The sequence below is a fragment of the Loxodonta africana genome, chromosome X, assembly GCF_030014295.1.
Source record: "Loxodonta africana isolate mLoxAfr1 chromosome X, mLoxAfr1.hap2, whole genome shotgun sequence".
Classification (NCBI taxonomy): Eukaryota; Metazoa; Chordata; class Mammalia; order Proboscidea; family Elephantidae; genus Loxodonta; species Loxodonta africana.
Window position 1 is genome coordinate 18,551,501 of NC_087369.1, and position 18,657 is coordinate 18,570,157.

At 42.8% G+C, this 18,657-nt stretch overlaps 1 protein-coding gene across 2 annotated transcripts in view; it reads left to right on the forward strand.

Annotated features, from left to right (window-relative positions):
- Nucleotides 1–18,657, forward strand: part of REPS2 (RALBP1 associated Eps domain containing 2) — a 216,295-nt gene that overhangs the window by 128,170 nt on the left and 69,468 nt on the right. Inside the window, exons 8-12 of one of the 2 annotated variants that reach the window (XM_023555186.2) lie at nt 28–170; nt 5,160–5,254; nt 11,563–11,632; nt 13,293–13,346; nt 17,447–17,492. In XM_023555186.2, the coding sequence (XP_023410954.2) occupies nt 28–170; nt 5,160–5,254; nt 11,563–11,632; nt 13,293–13,346; nt 17,447–17,492 (408 nt within the window). The remainder of the gene's footprint in view (nt 1–27; nt 171–5,159; nt 5,255–11,562; nt 11,633–13,292; nt 13,347–17,446; nt 17,493–18,657) is intronic. The other variant, XM_064278045.1, reaches the window with a different exon arrangement.

Genomic DNA, 18,657 nt, shown 5'->3' on the forward strand with positions numbered 1-18,657 from the left:
GGTACTCATGACATCTGTTATTTTTAGGGAACTTAGCGATGCTGACTGTGACGGGGCCCTGACCCTGCCGGAGTTCTGTGCTGCGTTTCATCTTATTGTAGCCCGGAAGAACGGCTACCCGCTGCCCGAGGCCCTGCCGCCAACTCTGCAGCCAGAGTACCTGCAAGCAGGTAAGGCCTCATCCTAAGTTGTAAACCTTAGGCATTTTTCATTCAGGCCTTAGAAGTTTCTTAAAAGAGAGTCCAGTCACTTTGGGGGAGTCTTTGGTATCTATAGTTATTTTTCTTTAACCGATACTAGATGTTAATGTCATATGAGTCCTGGGGATGATCCAGGCAAGCCTGGGCCATCTCTTATCCCCGTGCCAGTGCCCTCTGGAGGAATTCGAACCAAAGTCACTTACCCTGTCATGAAAATGATGGAATTGAGCAGGGACTAAGCCTCCCAACTGATACCAGATGCGGGGGAAGGTCGTTTTATAGAGCCAAGTGCTGACTTGGTACCTTAGGGACATCCCAATGTCCCTGAGTGGCCTTGGGGAATAGAATGGACTGGAACTCTTCTACACAGTACAGTGTGCACGGTGCTGTAATCTTCGATGTGCAGCTTGATGAACTCGTGCTTACATATCCGTCCATGTAACCACCACTGAGATCATGATCTAGAACCTTCTAGCACACCAGCAGGTTGGAGTAGAACTCTTTTCCACTTTCTCCTTAACAAAACAGTCACTTGAAACCACTATTTTGAACTTTGAATAGGAAAGAGTCATGGTGAGTCCAACATTTGTATCAGTTCATCTGGCAGATTAGAAAAACCAGTAGTGTCTCTTGCTCTTTTCTAATGGACAGTGATCTGATTTCCATTATTCAGAGAAGTACAGTTTCCGTTGAAAGGGTCCAGAAACAGCTGGTGCTTGCAGCAAACTTTCTCACCTTTTAGAGAAGGGCTCTGCAAAAGGAGAGCTTCGTCAGGGGTGATCATTGGCAAGAGGAAACAGTGTCTAATAATGTCTAAAGCCACCGATTATTCCTAATAGAGTATAAATTTTGTGGTTAGACCTAGGAAAGGCCTTAGCTTAGCTTGTCTAGTCCCTTATGAGGACACTAGATTCAAAGTGGCAAATGACATGTCTAGGTCAGTCTTGGGGTTTCAGACTCACTTAAATAAAAATTCAATCATTTTCTGTATAAGGTAGTAAGGGAAGGGGTTCAGCCAAAGGAAGAGACCAAGTGCTTAGCTGCTGCCAGGGGCAGGTAAACATGTTCAGGGAAGAGTGACCCACTCTGGGATCTATCCCAAATGCCCCCATAAAAATATGAAGGGGAGGTTCAGAGAGCAAAAGACAGTGTTAGTTTCAGGGCTTGGACTTTGCTGAAACCAGCTGCTTTCTGCCTATAGGAGACTATATCTCCAGCTAGCTTCCCTTCCTTAAAGGCTTGGGAAGACCTTCACAGCTCCCAAGGAATTAGCTTGCAATTGGGCACCATGATAAACTGCTCTGTTTCCTCTTTGATGTCTCTCCATCTTTCTCATTCCTTTCTTTCTCTCACTGTGTTTCTCCCGGATTGAAGCAAAGAAGCAGTGACATTCCCAGGGCTTTGGCTGTTTCTAATGGTGTCCCTGGAAGTATAAACAGCTAACATGCTCTGCTGCTAACCAAAAGGTTGGAAGCTCAAGTCATCCAGAGGCACCTCGGAAGGAAAGGCCTGGCAATCTGTTTCTGCAAAGTTAGTCATTGAAAACCTTGTGGAGTGCAGTTCTACTCTGACACACATGGGGTCACCATGAGTTGGAGTTGACCCCCAAAATAGCTGGTTTTGAATGGGGATTAACAGCTGACCAGAGGGCCTGGGTCTGATGCAGGGGCATTTGGGTGCATTTAATACCTTCACCTCTTCCCCTTCCCGGCCCTGGAAAGAGTCCCTGGGCCAGCTCATCTCCCATGCCCTCACCTGGCTTTCCTTTCCGGGTCCTGACTAATGCTGCACTGTTGTTGATGCAGCATGGCCACAGCACCTCTGCCGGGTGCTGACTCTGTGTTTGAGAATTCACTGTGGAGGTTGCATGGACTGTCTCAAAAGCCGTTGGTGACATTCTTTAAAAGTCTGAAAGCCCTGAGCTAAAAGTGTGTTAACAGACTGGACTGCGGCTCCTTCGGACTTGCCTCTGCAGGATAGGGGAGTCCAGCAAGAAGAGTGTCCTTCAGGAGCCTTCTCCCTTCCCTGGGAACAGCAGAGTCCCTGTGTTTTCTTGGTCTTCATCCAGGCTGTCAGTGTGAATTTATACAGAAACAACTGAAGAGTCATTACATATCTTTCATTTAAGCAAAACTTGCACATCGTCTCTGGGGCTTGTGGGATTAATCTTAAATATTGATTATATAGTTCTAACAGAAAACATGAGAGACCTCAGAAAAGCCCATCGCACCCATTGACAGTATATTTTAGGCAAACCCCAAGGGTTTAGTAGTTAATTTTTAAGTGTTTTATCACCCTGGCCAGAACCGTCTAGACCTTTTTTTGGTGATTTTTAGACTGTTGGCAAAGTATGAATGGCCCTGCTCTTAATTTTGGTTGTAGTTGTTCATTTTTTGACATCCCGTTTAACTTTTTTTTTTTTTAAAGCTTAGCTCTTATCTTGTTCCAACATTATTCTAATTAATCTATATTCAGTCTTAAAAAAAAAAAACTTAATCCAGTCTTCAACAAGATTGGTGAAGAGTATAAGTTGATTGATACCATCGTGCATGAAAACTGTAATAAAATAATGAAATAGGAATTTTTGTATCTGATGACATTTCAGTTTTAATTACAGAAATAATCCCTTTTCTGTAACAGTGAAAATTGGACAGAGTTGGCAAGAGTAGTTGGATTATTGGGAGGACTTAACTATGAGCCTTTTGATATTTTCATGTCTAGGTGACTAGGTGGTATGCATTTTTACCATATTAAAAAAAAGCAAACAAACAAAAACCCAACCTGTTGTCCTCGAGTTGATTTCAACTCATATAGTGACCCTATAGGACAGAGTGGAACTGCCCCATAGGGTTTCCAAGGAGCGGCTGGTGGATTCAAACTGCAGACCTTTTGGTTGGCAGTCAACCAAGCTCGTGACCACTGTATACCCAGTGAACCCAGTGCCATCATATAGTTCATTAAAATATTTATTGGGTACTTACTTTGTGAGGGGCACTGTGGTATTCTCTGGGGCCAGAATGCTCTGTAAAACACAATTTCCACTCTCAGGGAACTTGCCGGCAGTTAAAGGATAGATGTTAAGTCAGCTCACAAACAAGTAATAAGTGCTATGAAGGGGAAGTAGAAGTGCATCCAGAGGGTGCAGGGCCTTAGGGAAGATTTCCTCAAATGTTTGAGTGGAAGTGTGAAGGCTGCGCTGAAGACTAAGTAGGTAAAAGATGGGAAAAGTGGGTTATGGGCAGAGGGGCAGGAGGTGTGCTGGAGAAGTCTGAGAGGGGAGGGACTTGGAGCAGACACGGGTGAGGAATAGGAAGTTCAGGCCAGAGGGGCTGGAGTGGGATGAACCAGGGGAAGAGAGACCCAGGCTGACGCCGAGGAGGGAGACAGGGAACAGATCATGGGCAGTAACTCTGACGTGTTTCCAGCAGGGAAGTGGCCCAACCAGGCCCTCTGAAACCATCCTGCTGCTGTCCAGAGAATGGGTTTTCAGGGGCAAAGGTGGCAATAGGAAGATCAGGTCAAAGGTTCTGGCAACAGTCCTCTCCAGCACAGCTGAGGCTTGACTGGGGAGTGAGAGTGGAGATGGAGAGAGGTGGACATGTTAGAAAGCTATTTAGCTGTTAATTGGTGGCATTTGTAGTTTTCAGAGTGTTAGCTTTGTACATGGTGAGGTCCCTCATGGTAAGCCATTAATCATATAGGCAAATCTTACGGAGTGCAGTTTTACTCTGAAACACATGGAGTCACCATGAGTTGGCATCGACTCAGTGACAACTGGTAAAAGATCATGGATTGGTAGACCAGGAAGAGAAATCTTACATTGGTTAAAACTGCTTTTGAGGTTGTAAAAGGGGTTTCTCTGAGCTTTAACCCAGAAAACAGTGAGCTGACCAGGTCTAGTCAGAGAAGTCACCAGGGCCACGGTCTGCCCCACTTGGCATCAGTGAAATTCAGGGTTGAATAAGCCAACGAGCAGATAAGGTGCTTGTACTCAGCCGCGTGCGGTGCTGCCACCCCGGTGACCAGTGCTTTACTGCAGAGGGACTGTGCCCCCTTTCAGAGCACAGAAAGGGTGAGAGGGAGGCAAGAGCGCAAAACAATGCCAACCCATGTTCAACATTCCATTCCCCCAAAATTTTTTGAAACCTTGCATTAAAGTTTTGATTTCTTCATAGCTTGTCTTGACAAATTTGATTTGTCACATCTGTTTATTACCAACCCCAATCTGCTTTTTCTCTTTGGAATACTGACAAATTTTCTAGCTGTTGAGACATTTCTTTCCTAATTACTTTGTGACAAAAATGGTGAAGCAGAATCTGCTTCGGAGAAATAGCCTGGGTGTTAACTACTAGCTTCCCAAGCAGTGTGCTTTTTTTCCACATGCTAATTCACTCAGCTCCTCAATTAGCAGCCTCTGTCACCGTTGTAGGTTGGACGGAACCCATAACGTGATTCTTACTTGCTTGTTTGAAATCAGGAACAATAGCTAAAATGATGCATTTCCTTAGTTTATAGTATTAGAACTATCACCATTGTCACTATCATTTAAAAATTATGCTCAAATAGCATGACTAACACTTACATGTTGTGAAAACAAAGTGAGAGTTAATGTGGAAAATGATCACTATGCTACAACATGAAATGCTGAGAACGGGGACCCGCCAGCCAGCCAGCTGGGGTTCCAATCCCTGCTCTTCCATTTACCAGACGTATGACCTTGAGGATGCTACTCAGTGACCCGGTTCCTCAGTTTCATCATGTATGTGAAATGGGAATGATAGAAGTACTGGGTTGTACACGTAAAAAACTTAAAATACTACCTCAACATGGTCCGTGCCATAAGTAGTAGAGAAGGGTTTGTGGTTTGTTGTTGTGCTTAGCAAGCACAGAAAAGCTGGTAGGACACAATGAGCACTGTGACTGTAGTATATATTATGTATTCTTTTTGTTTCTTCTTAGCTTTTCCTAAGTCCAAGTGGGAGTGTGCAGCATTTGATTCGTATTCAGAGTCAATGCCAGCAAGCCAACAACCCCGGGACTTGCATCGGAGTGAGGTAAAAGATCTTCATATGTTAACCTAGCTTCTTCACAAACTCTGGAAAATCCACTTTGATGATGTTTTCTTTTATACTCAGTAATTACTTCAGGCTCAGTCTTTCAGATCTAAACATCAAATGTATCTGTAATTATCTTTTTTTTCCCCCCGTTTCCCCCTAAAACTTGATTTGGTAAAATAAAAATAGTCTCTTGACTGTCTAGAGGTTAAGTATAGCTAAACCAAACCAGAAGACCCCAGCCAAGTTATTTACTTTAACCAAGCTTTAATTCCTTAGTAAATGTTTTAAAGTTGTGTTTTTAGTAGCTGGATATTAACAAGGTATAATGTATGAGAACAGCTTTGAGAGGAGGTTGGAGAACTATATATGAGGGCTCAAATCACGTTCAAAGCTCCTTCTCTCTCGTGGTTTTTAGCTTTTGGAGCAAATGAAGACTGGTTTGGATAATCTCCAGAAGAGACCTGGAGAATCCCCACAGTGTTGGGCCATTAATGTATAGGTGTAGCCAAGTGCTTAGTGGTTCTTAGCTGTGGATCGATAAACAGGAGGAATCACTGTGGTCACTGTGATTGTCGTCATTATCATCGGTATCATTATCATCATCACCATTATGATCACTGTGATGACAACTTATGATACCTTGCTGTCCCCTTCTGGAGGGAAAAATCTGAAAACATTTAGTAAATGGAGGTTTAGTCACAGGCTCCTATTTGAGTCCTCTAACCATAGTTCAAACCATTACAAGGTGATGGAAGTCAAAGGGAGGACGTGGGGACATTTCTGGAATTTTTTGTTAACTGTGTGATTATTTACTCTTTGACCGGGGCCTTTCAGGCCTGTAGTCTGCTACAGGTGGTACCCTCTGCGAGAGAATCAAGTCTGCGTCTGCAGTGCCCTCTCTGATTAACCTCCCTCTGCCTCTCTGCGACTGTTCCTTTGAGTTGTTGCCTTCAGGTTACTTTCTCAAGATTTCTCTTCATGGGGAAAGTGTATAAAGGAATGTGATTTCAGGATGGGCAGTAGATGCACGTTTGAAGAATTTTTCTTTTTTTAATTTCCTTTTCTGTGGAATGCGCATGATGGAGAAGCAGAGACAACAGTTAACCACTTTCATGGCCCTTAGTATACTGCGAGGCTTCCAGCCGTGTCTGGAGAGGTTTCTCCATCAAGCGCAAATGGACGCCTCTACAGCTCTTATGCAGTTGCCCTGCTTTTTGCAATAGGTCACCCTAACTTTTGTAAAATTGAGGTTGTTAGGCGATTTCCTAAAAAATGCCATGAATACTTGTCCTTTCTAGGTAAAAATTGTTCCAGTTTACGATGATATGAGATGGTCTTTGCTCTTCCAATAGTGATAATGATTTTTTTGTAGACATTAATTACTGACTCATATTGCTTTTCCCCATGTGGGCACGTATCATTGTCTAAAAAGAAAGAAGAGCAAACATACAGGTGGCCATAGGGTCCAAGAATGTAGATATTTTTCACACACACATGCATGCATGCATGCACACACACACACACACACTCTCTCACACTCACACTTATGCTCTCTGATGTCCTTGATGACATTATGTGTATCCTTCTTTATGGACGTCACATGCAACTAGTTTTATATACTTTTGTATACTCTAACTGGTTCCTTTGGGAGGGGGTAAAAGCTAACTGAGTCTTTTATTCTTTCTCCTGTCCAAACCACAAAGCAAAACAAACACTTCTCTCCTAACCAAGGTGTTATTTTGTGGGGTAGGGGCCTTTAGATGATGATGCAGTAAACTGAATTCGGGGGCAAGGTGATAAAGTTAATTGGTGGCTTGGCCATTCGAGAAGTGTAGGTCAGATTTCAGTAATTAATAATGAAGTATTTCATGGCCTCTTTTTTTAAATGATTATTCGTTGTTCTCTCCATCTATCTACCAGTCTTTTAATCTCTCATGAATGAGAGGCATTTAAATAAATTTTAGTTCTAGCCCTGGGCATGATGACTCCAGGATGGGATGTTTGTGTTGTGAGCGAAGGTGTGGCTGATTCAGGTCTCAGGTCAGGAGAAGTTTCCTTAGCAGCGCGTCTTTTTCTAAAGACAGCACATTGTTAACTTGTACGTATTTCCTTCAAGGGTTTTAGATCATAATTTCAGGTATATTCCTCTTTAGCAGTGTTTTCTTATATTACTAGGTTTCTTTATGTTGTTAACAGCTTTTTGAGATATAATTCACATAACTTTGTTTACCCATTTAAAGTGTACAATTTAGGGACTTCTAGTATATTCACAGAGTTGTGCAACCATCACCACAATTTAACTTTAGAAGAATTTCATCCTCTTCCGTCCAGGCCCTGGCATCCACTGATCTACTTTCTGCCTCTGTGGATTTGCTTATTCTGGACATTTCATATAAATGGAACCATACAATATGTGTCTTCTGTGCCTGGCTTCACTGTATAACGTTTACAGAGTTCATCCATGTGTAGCATCTATTAGGACTTCATTCCTTGTTATGGCTAAATAATACTCCATTGTATGAATATAACATATTTTGTTCATTCATTGATGGACATTTGAGTGTGCCCACTTTTTGGCTACTATGAATAATGCTGCTATAAACATTTATGTACAAGTGTTCGTGTGGACATATGTTTTTATTTCTTTTGAGTATATACCTAAGAATGGAGTTTTGGGGGTTGTATTGTAACTCTAGGGGCCCTGGTGGCACAGTGGTTAAGTGTTTGGCTACAAACCAAAAGGTCGACAGTTCGAACCCACTAGGTGCTCCTTGAAAACTCTATGGGGCAGTTCTACTCTGTCCTATAGGGTCACTATGAGTCGGAATCAATTCAGCGGCAATGAGTTTGGTTTTTAGGTGTCCTTTCATTCCCTTTGTCATGTTCATTTGGATGGGCCATTGTTTCTCTTTTCTTTGTGTGTCATGTGATCAGTTTTTTGTTGGGGCATTGGAATTTTTGAGGGTGCTAACTTTCTCGGTTTCCCCCAGTATTTAGTATTTTTGCCCACACTACTTTCTCCAAAAGAACTCTTAGATGGGCAGTGCCTTTGACCTTTGCATAACATTTCCTCTTCCTCTCTATGATAGCTCCTTCTCCCTCCCTGGTTTAATTAGGATTCGAAAGTTCCAGGTCTTGGTTTTCAATTTTCAGTGTCTCCCTAAAACACCAGAGAACTTGCTGTGGTCAGTCTATCCACCAGCGGGCACTGCCACTCAGGCAAGATATTATGTACTAATCAGTCTGCCCACCAGGGGGATGTAGTCTCTCTCTCTGGTTATTACTTCCTTCCCTTTGGTTTCTGCAACTATATTTTTAGTCATAAAACCCGTACCCAGTGTACCCCCTTCATAGCTGGTTGTTGCCCTTTGGTTTTGCCCAAGGCTTTTTTCTTCTGCTCTGTGTGGGCTGCTTAATCTGAGCTGGCATTCAGGGGAAGCACAGGCACACTTTCCTCAATTTCAGGAAGAAGAGGGGCTGGCAATCCCCAGAAGAATCTCTGAGACATCTGTCTTGTCGGTTTCAGAACCCCAGTGGCCCTGTGGTGGTTGGGGGAGCAGTCTCCACTTAGATGACCCACCTCCTGCCTCCCCTGTAGGAAACTTTCTGTAGGAATTTGTATCAGTTCAGCAACTGACAATTACCAGTTGGTGGAGGGCTTGTCACACTCTGAACGGACCCCCAGGGAGGTCTGCCTTATTGTTGTTGGAGCCCGCCCCGTAGTATGTTGCTTGCTAATACACAGCAGCCTCAGTCAGCAGTCCTCAGTACTGACTGGAAGTGGGAGCAGATAGACTCAAACTGATCCCCAGGGAGGTCTGTCCTGTTGATTTCAGAGGACTGAGCTATGGGGTGCACAGGGTGGCAGGTGGAGTGCTGACTACAGGAACAGACTCCACTGAAGGAGACCTCTGTATCAGTTTGCAACAGTCTGGCAACCGACAGTTACCAGATGGGGGAGGGAGTATCGTGCTCTGGTCAGATCCCCATGGAGGTCTGCCTTGTTGCTGTGAGAATCCCCCTGGTAGATTGGTGGCTATGAGTGCAGCTTTCACTCAAGACTCCTGCTTCCTAGCACATAGCAGCCTCAGTCATCAGTCCTCAGTGCCAACTAGAAGTGGGGGCTGACTAACTTCAGTTGACCCCCAGGAGGCTTGTCCTGTTGGTTTCAGACGCCAGAGCTATGGGGTGTGCGGGGAGGCAGGTAGAGTACTGACTGTGGGACTAGACTGTACTGCATGGGCCTTCTGTAGCAATTCACAGCAGGCTTTCAGCTGACAGTGTCCCAGTAGGGGAGGGGCTAGCATACTCCAAATGGACCCCTGGGGAGGTCTGCCTTGTTGATATCAGAGGCACCCCCCCATAGTATGTTGTCTGTGGGTGTAGCCTCCACTAAGGATGCCTGCTTCCTAGCACACATCAGCTTCAGTCAGAAGTCCTCAGCACCAAGTAGAAGGGGAAGCAAAGAGACCTGAACTGACTTCCCAGGAGGTTTGTTCTGTTGGTTTCAGTGGCTTGAGCTACGGAGTGCTCAAGGAGGCATGTAGAGTGGTGATTATGAGAGCAGACTCCACTGCATGGGCCTTCTGTAGCAATTTGTAGTAGGCTTGTAGCTGAAATTGTCCGGGCCGGGGAAGTGCTGGCACACTCCAAATGGACCCGTGCGGAGGTCTGCCTTGTTGATTTTAGAGCAGAAGCTTAGGGTCCTGTCTCTTTGTACAGGCAGGGGCTGTGGTGGTTAGGGAAACAGGCTCCTTTTGGGAGGCCACTTCCCCAGTTCGCAGCAGCTGGTGATCAGCATGGCTGGGGGGGTGAGGCAGGGATGGTGGGAGAAGTGATTTTCCTACTATATGCGACTCGTTGTTGATTCACTGATTCTTACCTGTGTGCAGTTACCTGCTGCTTCCCTCTGCTCTCCAATTCAGAGCCCCTCAAAGCTGCTCACCGTTTCCATGTTGTATCTTTTGCTGTATTTGTGGAGGAGGGTCAGAACGATGGTCTGGTTATGCCACCATCTTTCTAGAATCTCAGTATTAATTCTTTGGATCCATGAACATGGGATGTCTTTCTGTTTATCTAGATCTTGAATTTCTTTCCACAATCTATAGATTTCTTTTTATCTACATTTTCTACTCTTACCTAATTTCTTCGACTAAAAGGTCTGGTTTATAATCCAGGTGGGAGAAGAAGATGAAAGCAGTACACTGTTAAGATACATTCTCTGTTCTGTTGAAGATAGTAGACTTTGGATAGGAAATTACATTTGGAGGCTTCATTGTAATGCCAAGAATTACTTGACTGAGGATTGTTAAATCCTAGATCAGGTTGTTACCAAATAGTTCTGTAGCTCCATTCATTTGAACAATTTAAAAACAGAAGTTTTGCTCACTTTGCTGGGGTTGTTTGGATTCTGAGAGGTAGACCAATTGACTCTTTGGCATAACAGGTAGCATGCAATTTACTTCCTTTAAGTGCTTAAACTTAATTTTATTAAATTTTTTTGAATATGCTTAAAACATGAAGAAAATAAAAGGCATATACTGACAAGTTCTCCTCCCATCCCTCTCCCCCATCTATTCGATCACCCCCCAATTCTTGTATATTTTCCAGAGTTTATATGTATATAGCCAATACGAATATATGTTCTTCTTTAATTTCATCAAAGGTTTTAGAATATATGTCAACTGATACTTTACAAGAAATAAATTGATAGTAAGTATTTTTTTAAGTAGATTTTAAATGGAGTTTTAAAATAATCGATCAGTTTGGATTTTCATCTTCTTAGTGTGAGGAGTTTTCCCATAAATGACTTGGGAGAAAACTTTGATCTGCTCATCAGTAAGATTATTGTATTCCATAACAAGGAGGCCATTTTACCAGAGCTGGACACCCTTTGCATAATAGATCCTGGCAAATACCTAACTTATGGGGCCACTTGTCAGGACCTCTCTCCACTCTGTAGAAAAAGTACATAAAATACACATTTGTTCTTGGCTGAATGGGCAATTGCCATGCAATTCTCTGGCTGAATCCAAGTTAGATTCTGATGTAATGTGTGGTCTCTAAACCTGCCTCAATCTGAATTGTGAATTTTTCCCTTTGTGCATGTAAATTTTCAAATACAAGTTAACCTCTACCGCACTACCGCCCTAGCAACTTAAAAAATAAAATAGTATTAAAAGTCAGGGTTTACTGAAACCATAAATATTGGGAAGAATTATTACTTTTAGAACATTTTCATCGTATGTGCACATCACTTAATTTCTGTTCTAATCCACATAATTCATTTACTTTTCTTTTCCAAGAAGACATCTGTTAAAGACATGGCAGACTTTCCTGTTCCTATCCAAGATGTGACTCTCGATGACAAACAAGGTATGAAAACAGTTTTCTTCCTTTAAGGACATTCCACCTATGTGTCTTCATCTAATTCTCTTGGAATGTGTGGCTTTAGAGCATTTAAGGAAAGTTTTGAGTATGTGAACACATTTGGACTGATGACGTGTTGCTACATAATCATAGTTCATAAGGTGATAACGAGAGCTTGAATGCCCAAAGCCTCCCAACTCATTGGCTCCTTGACTCTCTGCTGGCCCTCAGGCCAGCGTGATGCCTTGTATTGGAATCTGGTCAGCCTAATTACAAAATGACTGGACTCTGACAGAACTGTGAACTTAGCATCTCGTGTTAACAGGTATGATCTCAGAACATGACAAGAAATGCACCTTTGTACACAGCTCTAATCCATGAAGAGGCTCTGTTCTGGCCAAGCTTTCTGTCCCTGGGCTTTATCTGTCTCTGTGGTTTTGTGGGGGTAGGGTGTGATGTGGAGCCCAGCAACAAGTTGTCTGTCTTGTGGGGTGTGTGAGAAGCAGTGCAACACAGTGCTCCATGTTGTAGTTACCATCAAGCACTGGGGTGAGTTGGTCTGATAATATCTAGAACAGCAGGAGGGACCCCCCCATCCCCTGCAAATACACCATACTTCTGTTTTAATGATTTATAGTCTACCGGGTCCTTCCTCCTACATTGCTTTATTTAGTCCTCAGAAAACTTAATGGAGGCTGAGTAAATGGGAGTTCAGACAGAATGAATCATTTGCTTAGTAAGAAAAAAGAACTGGGCCAAGAATCAAGACTTTCTTAATCTCCAGCCAGCCTTCCTTCTAGTAGCTGATGTTGATTCACTACCCAGGAATGAGAGAGGCTTGTCTGAAGGGGCTACATGTAAGTGAGCTATTTCAGGTTTGATTGTTGGGACCTGCCATTGATTCAGCTTTGCATCGGAAAACTTTTTGAAAAATAAGTTTTCCATTAAGAAACAATAATTGCATGTTTTCTATTTTAAATATGTGCTCCAGATAGGCAGGCAGATCTGGACACTGTCTGCAACAGTGGATATTCAGGTCATGCTTTTAAGCAGTGGGTATTAGCTTGCACATTGGAATAACCTTGAGAACTCTAAAAATACTGAAGCCTGGGCCCCAACCCTGGAGATCTGATATAATTGGTCTGGGTGTCAGGAATGAAAAATGAATTGACAATGATTTCAACTCATGCGACCCCATGTGTGTCAGAGTAGAACTGAACTCCATAGGGTTTTCAATGGCTGACCTTTCAGAAGTAGATCATCAGGCCTTTCTCCCGAGGCACCTCTGGGTGGACTCCAGCCTTTTCAGTTAGCAGCTAAGTATGTTAACCATTTGTATACCACCCAAGGACTCCCATCAGGAATGAAGGGGACATTCCCGATACTTCCTGGTAATACTCTTCCTAGCCACTAGAGGTGCTCCTTCTGAAAAGTTAAAAATACAGCTTTGTTCTCTGTAGGAGGCAAACCTATTTCTATACTTCAGGAGGTCTTTATTGTTTTAGTGAATAGTCCATGGCAACTGTTTTTATAGCAACTTCTGGCGATTCGTAAGACCTGTTTTTTAAGTGATAACTGGGGATTCTTTGTTTTAATGTAATGTGCCTCAAAAATAAAAATTTATAGTTTTTTTTTCTTTTCTTCCTTCAAAACAAAACATCACTAGCTTCGAAAAATATTAAGGATGAAGCCTCACCAAAGGATGTGTCGGAGGACTCAGGTAAGAGCAAACCTTAATTTTAATATACTTGCTATGTAATTATTTCTAATTTGAAAAGCTACAGTTTCAGTGAGTGGAAGACTGCTACATCTCTGATAGCGTGTTTGTTTCTCCCTAAATATTTCTCTTGTGTTTTATTGAAAGGGAACACTTTGGCTTTTTATACTTACCTTCTTCCTTCTTCTCTAAATTTCTTTTTTAAATTCCCTATTTAGGTTTCACTGAAAGGATAGCTCAGTTTGAATTTAGGGTCTCTTTGGAGTTGAGAAGATTTCAGCAAGCCGTGGTGTTTCATGTAGAGTCAGGAGCTGATGGGGTAGATCAGCTGATACTTGCCATTCCCAAAGCAAAAATCTTAAATATTTTCATTATATCTGAACACCAGGAAGGCATGTATGTGTCTTACACTTACACAGGTAGTGGATTTATTATAGGTTATTCCAAGGAGAACAATAAAAGTTGTGTCAGCCTAGTTTCTCAAACAGTTGGAATTGTGTCTGTGGAGCCAGTGGGGAATGACTGGACCTTATGTCCTCAGCTCTCTTGAAGCTCTCATTGAAGTGAGATGTACCCTAGGTAAAAAAACCAATTGGCTAGGGAAGGTGTGACTATTAACATTGAGGCTTATGTTGTGGTAAAATATTTTCCAGACACCAAGTTCACTCAAGGCTTAAAAGAGAGGAGGAAGGAGTGAGAGAGAAGGGTATGAGAGGGAAGAGAGAGACAAAGAATGAATATGAATTTGAATGAGAATATATGATTAATTCAGTGATGGGGTCTGAGAATCTGTATTTTTAGTAAGCTCCCCAGGTGATTCTATGCATAGCGTGTTTTGGGAACTGCTACCTCTAGAAGGGAGTACCTAGGTGGTGCAAGCAGTTAAACACTCAACTACCGCCAAAAAGTTGGTGGCTTGAACCTACGCAGAGGTGCTTCGGAAATCAGGCCTGATGGACTGTTTCCCAGAGGTCACGGCCTGGAATACCCTATGGAGCAGTTCTACTCTGCACACACGGGCCTGCCATGAGTTGGAATTGATTCTATGGCAACTAACAGTTACCACCACCTCTAGAAGGTGATGTTAAGAAATAGAAAATTAAGGTCGTGGAACAATCATGATTCCAAAAGTTGTGGGAAATTCCCAAGTCATATTTTGGCTTTCGAAACTGATTTATGTTCATTCACCATGGGGGAACATGCTCTGTTTGTGTAGGTTACACCTGAGGTTGGTTCTTTCCACCTCAGATTTCCAGAGCTAAGCTAGATGCATTCCACTTTTTATAAACTTTAAGCCTATGCAGTGCCGTTGAGTCGATTCCGACTCCTAGCGACCCTATAGGACAGAGTAGAACTGCCCCATAGAGTTTCCAAGGAGCACCTAGGTATTAGTAAAAGCTATTTAAATTTGGGGAGTTAAAACTGGTGCTTCTCCAACAGCCTTTGAGGCTAATAACTCTTTTTTTTTTTCCTGGAGATTTTAGCATGAGCATCAAGTCATCTTTGGGGCATGAGCTTGAGACCTCATTTGTAACGTCCCCATATTGAATAAGACATGGCACCATCAAACAAAACCTACTAGGTGTGACACAGTGTGTGAAGCATATCTGAATTTGTTCTTCACATTGCACCTGGTAGCATGCTATATATTTTCTCAACTGTTCTTCTGACTGCTACCCCTTTCTGAAGGCTAGAGATTTCCTCCTAGATCTACTCCATGACAAGCCTTGAGTGTTCTAGGAAGTTGCCGTCTTCCACCCTCTTCCCAGCTAAATGAGAAGCAATGATCTATCAGTTGCTTCTGCCTGAGTTCACAACACAACGTGCCCTTGCCATTTTTGCACATTCACACATTCTGAATGCTGAGACTGACTTTTAGGGGCTTCAAGGCTGATGGAAGTGTTAACTAGAACAGTGTTCTCTAGACTTTTCTAGTTTGAAGCCTGTGGAGATTTACCAAGACCTGCTTGAGAGGCCTGCTTGCAGTTGGAAGGAGAAGCAGCCCCCTGCTCTGTTTCACCACAGTTGGCGGTGTTAATGATAATGACGATGGTGATGTGTGTTGGGCGATAAATGGGCTGGTGCTGTGTTATCAGGGAATGGGAATATTTCTTGGGTGCTAATTTCCCATATGTCCTTACCCTTTTAACTGCTGAAAAAGTGGAGACCGATAGCATTCTTATTAACGTTACATTCCATATGTTATAATGTTATAATTCTAAAATGCACTTAGTTTTGAAAGTACCCTCACTTTCTTATCTCTCTGTGTGAGGTGTGGGGGCTGCATTTTCCTGTCTTCATTCTGGAGGTGAGGAAACTAAGGTTCCGAGAGCTAACAGTGAGTTCATGCCATGGCCAGGAGGAGAACATAGACCTCAGGACTCCCAGCCTGGTCTCTGGGCTGCTGTCTCCACTGCACATCCTCACCCCTCACCCCTCACCCCGTGTGTCTATCTATCACCAACAGGGTTCACCCCTCCTTCCACACCCATTCCTACCCCAGCGAAAAGAAAAAGATAATGGCAATTGACAAAGGCATTAACGGTCGCCATAGTTTGGTTTGGGGAACAGTATTTTAACATAGCCAGTACTTCTACCCATGAACTCCTTGAGAGCAGGGGGCCTGAGGGTGAAGAGGGGCATGGAGCCAGCGGTGGGCAGCTTGCTCAGAGGGCTCCCCCAGCCCTGTGGTGAGTCTATCGCACTCTGTTCACCTGGCCTCAAGGCAGCCTCCATGGCTCAGAGGAGCTACTCCCTCTAGCCCCTGTTCTTTGCTGCCTGGGGTTTGTAGGAGGGAGGTGTTTTTCCATCCACATCCAGGTGCATGTGCATGACATTGGGCAAGAGGGGCCTCAGACACACTGGGCTTTCCATGCCTGCTTTTGAGGCTATGGCCGTGTTGCAGAGGGTTAAGTCTAGAGATTCGTGTGTTCTCATTACAACAAGCCAAAGCGCTTGGTTGGGAAAATGACCATTTCTAAGGGAATATATACTGGTGGTGTGCTTTGGGCTTTGTTAGCGTTTCTGAGGGTCTTCATCTCCCCTTTCTGCCCTGCTCACCTGACCCAAGGATTTTAGTAATCATCGTAAATTCAGGCTGCTTCATAGCAAGGAGGGTGTTTGTCTTTGTAGCAATGTAAAAGAGGATGGGATAATGCAGGGCGACATTTTCTTTTTGGAAGCATTTGTGCACATAAGTATGTAAATTACACTCTCCCTGTTCCTGGTTAGTAGCACTCTTTCTATGAATTTTTATGACATTTCCTAATGAAAAAATTTCAGTGTTTGCAAAACCTTAGCATAGCTGGTGGTTTCTAAAGTTGTCTCCCATAAAGGACTGGAAACAAAAAGAGGCTTCATGTTTTGTAAATGTTTCTTATTACTCCCGACAATTTATGATGGGGAAGTTGGCTCTACAAGTGTTGGTCACAGGTAAGTTAATGATTGAAATTTGGTAAGGAAAAGTCTTACAGGTGACAAAATAATTTTAATTATTTCATTCCATAATACTTGCTGTATGACTTGGTCATAGAGACGTGGGGCATGAGACTGTTTTCTTATCGGAAAAGCCACATAGCTCATTTCAGCTGACTTGTGGACTTTGATTTCTTGGGCCCTGCTGCTCTTTTTTTTTTTTTTTTTTGCTGCTCTAGTAGTATATTTTAAGAAATATGAAGCCCAAGAAATTTCTTCACAGTCTTCAGGGGAGACTAGTTTAAAACCTATTACTAGGCTACCATGATCAATCGAGATACCTTCAAGTACGAACCCATCATCATATAAAAAGATAACCCTTTGGGAAGGTTGCCTTTTCAGACTGGAATTTCTTTATTGATCAACTTAGATTTGAGAATGGCTTCTTTAATAGTGTTCTGATGAAAAGAAAAATATGTTGGTTTTTCTTGCCTTTTAATGGTGCCTTTAATTTTAGAAGTAAGATTATGAAATCATGAGCATGCGGAAGGCGTCCACGTTCTCCACATGAACACCTGTACCTCACGTTTACCTGTTGATGTGTTCTGTAGTAGCCCAGGTGCTGCATATAAACCTGTTTAACTGCAGAAATGCAACCCAAGCAAACAACAAAATAATCTTTGTTTTAGCAACTCCTAAGGATTCCAGCAGCCTCAAAGCAAGACCAAGATCCAGGTACTGTTTGTTTAATTTCTGCTTTAATGCCCTTTGTGCCCTGTCCCTGTCTAGGTGTAAAACCCCCAACTCAAAACCCAACCCACGCTCTCCTTTTACTTTAGAGTTGAAGCTTAGAATATGGGTAGTTTCACTAGCTGGGAGTGGCTGCGTTGAGACACATAGCGAGGCTGGAGAGACTCTTCATTTCTGTTTTTATTCTAAAGGGTGGTGGTGGATGCTCTCTGGCCCCCTGACCTAAAGAGGTGGGCTGTGTGATTATGGCCCAGTTGTCACAGGATGATAACTGATAGAGGGAAGTAGCTTTGAAAAGAGGGGAATACAATGATAAGGTAACTAACACTGAAATTGGATGTCATGACAAAGGTAACACCCAAAATTAAGAATTATGAGGAATTAAATCTAAAGTAGGAAAAGAAAATGCCTATGATTACTTCATTGGGAACTGAAGCTTCTGCTTATCGAAGTCAGGTAAGCGGAATATGTGGTCTGTTTGATCCCTGCCTAGAGCCACTTAGCCTCAGCGTTTTTCCGTAGTCAGGGGAGAGTAGAAGGGGCAGAGGTGTGGTTGACATCCGCAGAGAGGAGCAGCGATGGAATAGGAGACGCTCATAGATTGAGTCAATCATAGTGGTGAGGTGGTACGGGGCACTTCCCCAGTAGAACTGAAGTGCAAGATCCAGTACTCTGTGTGTGTGTTTTGTAAGTTCTGCTTTGACTTTTAGTGACATTTTCTTCCTTTGCTAGTAGACATATTCCTGAAAAAGCAAATTTAATTTTAATTATATTTTATATGCTTGCAATACTGATATTTAAGGAAATCTTGTGTCCTTGTAAATCAAAGAGTTAACCCCTGAGTTTATCTTTTACACCTGGATTTTCCAAATCGGGCTTTTGTTTCCTTGTTTATAAATGGTGTAGACATCTGTATATTTTTAAAAACAATAAATGGAGTAATTCATTTTGGTAGAAAAGGGTGTAGTCACTGTTTCTCCCTATGGCCATCACACTTACTGGTAGTCATCCTTTTTATAAAAGGGTGAATGAATCTTTCATAAGTTACTGTGTGTTGGTTTGTGGATGTAGTATAGTCATCTTTATCTTCTCTCATGATAAGAAGAAACCTCTTTAAATTGCAGAAATTCGCTCCTGGGCACTACGGTTA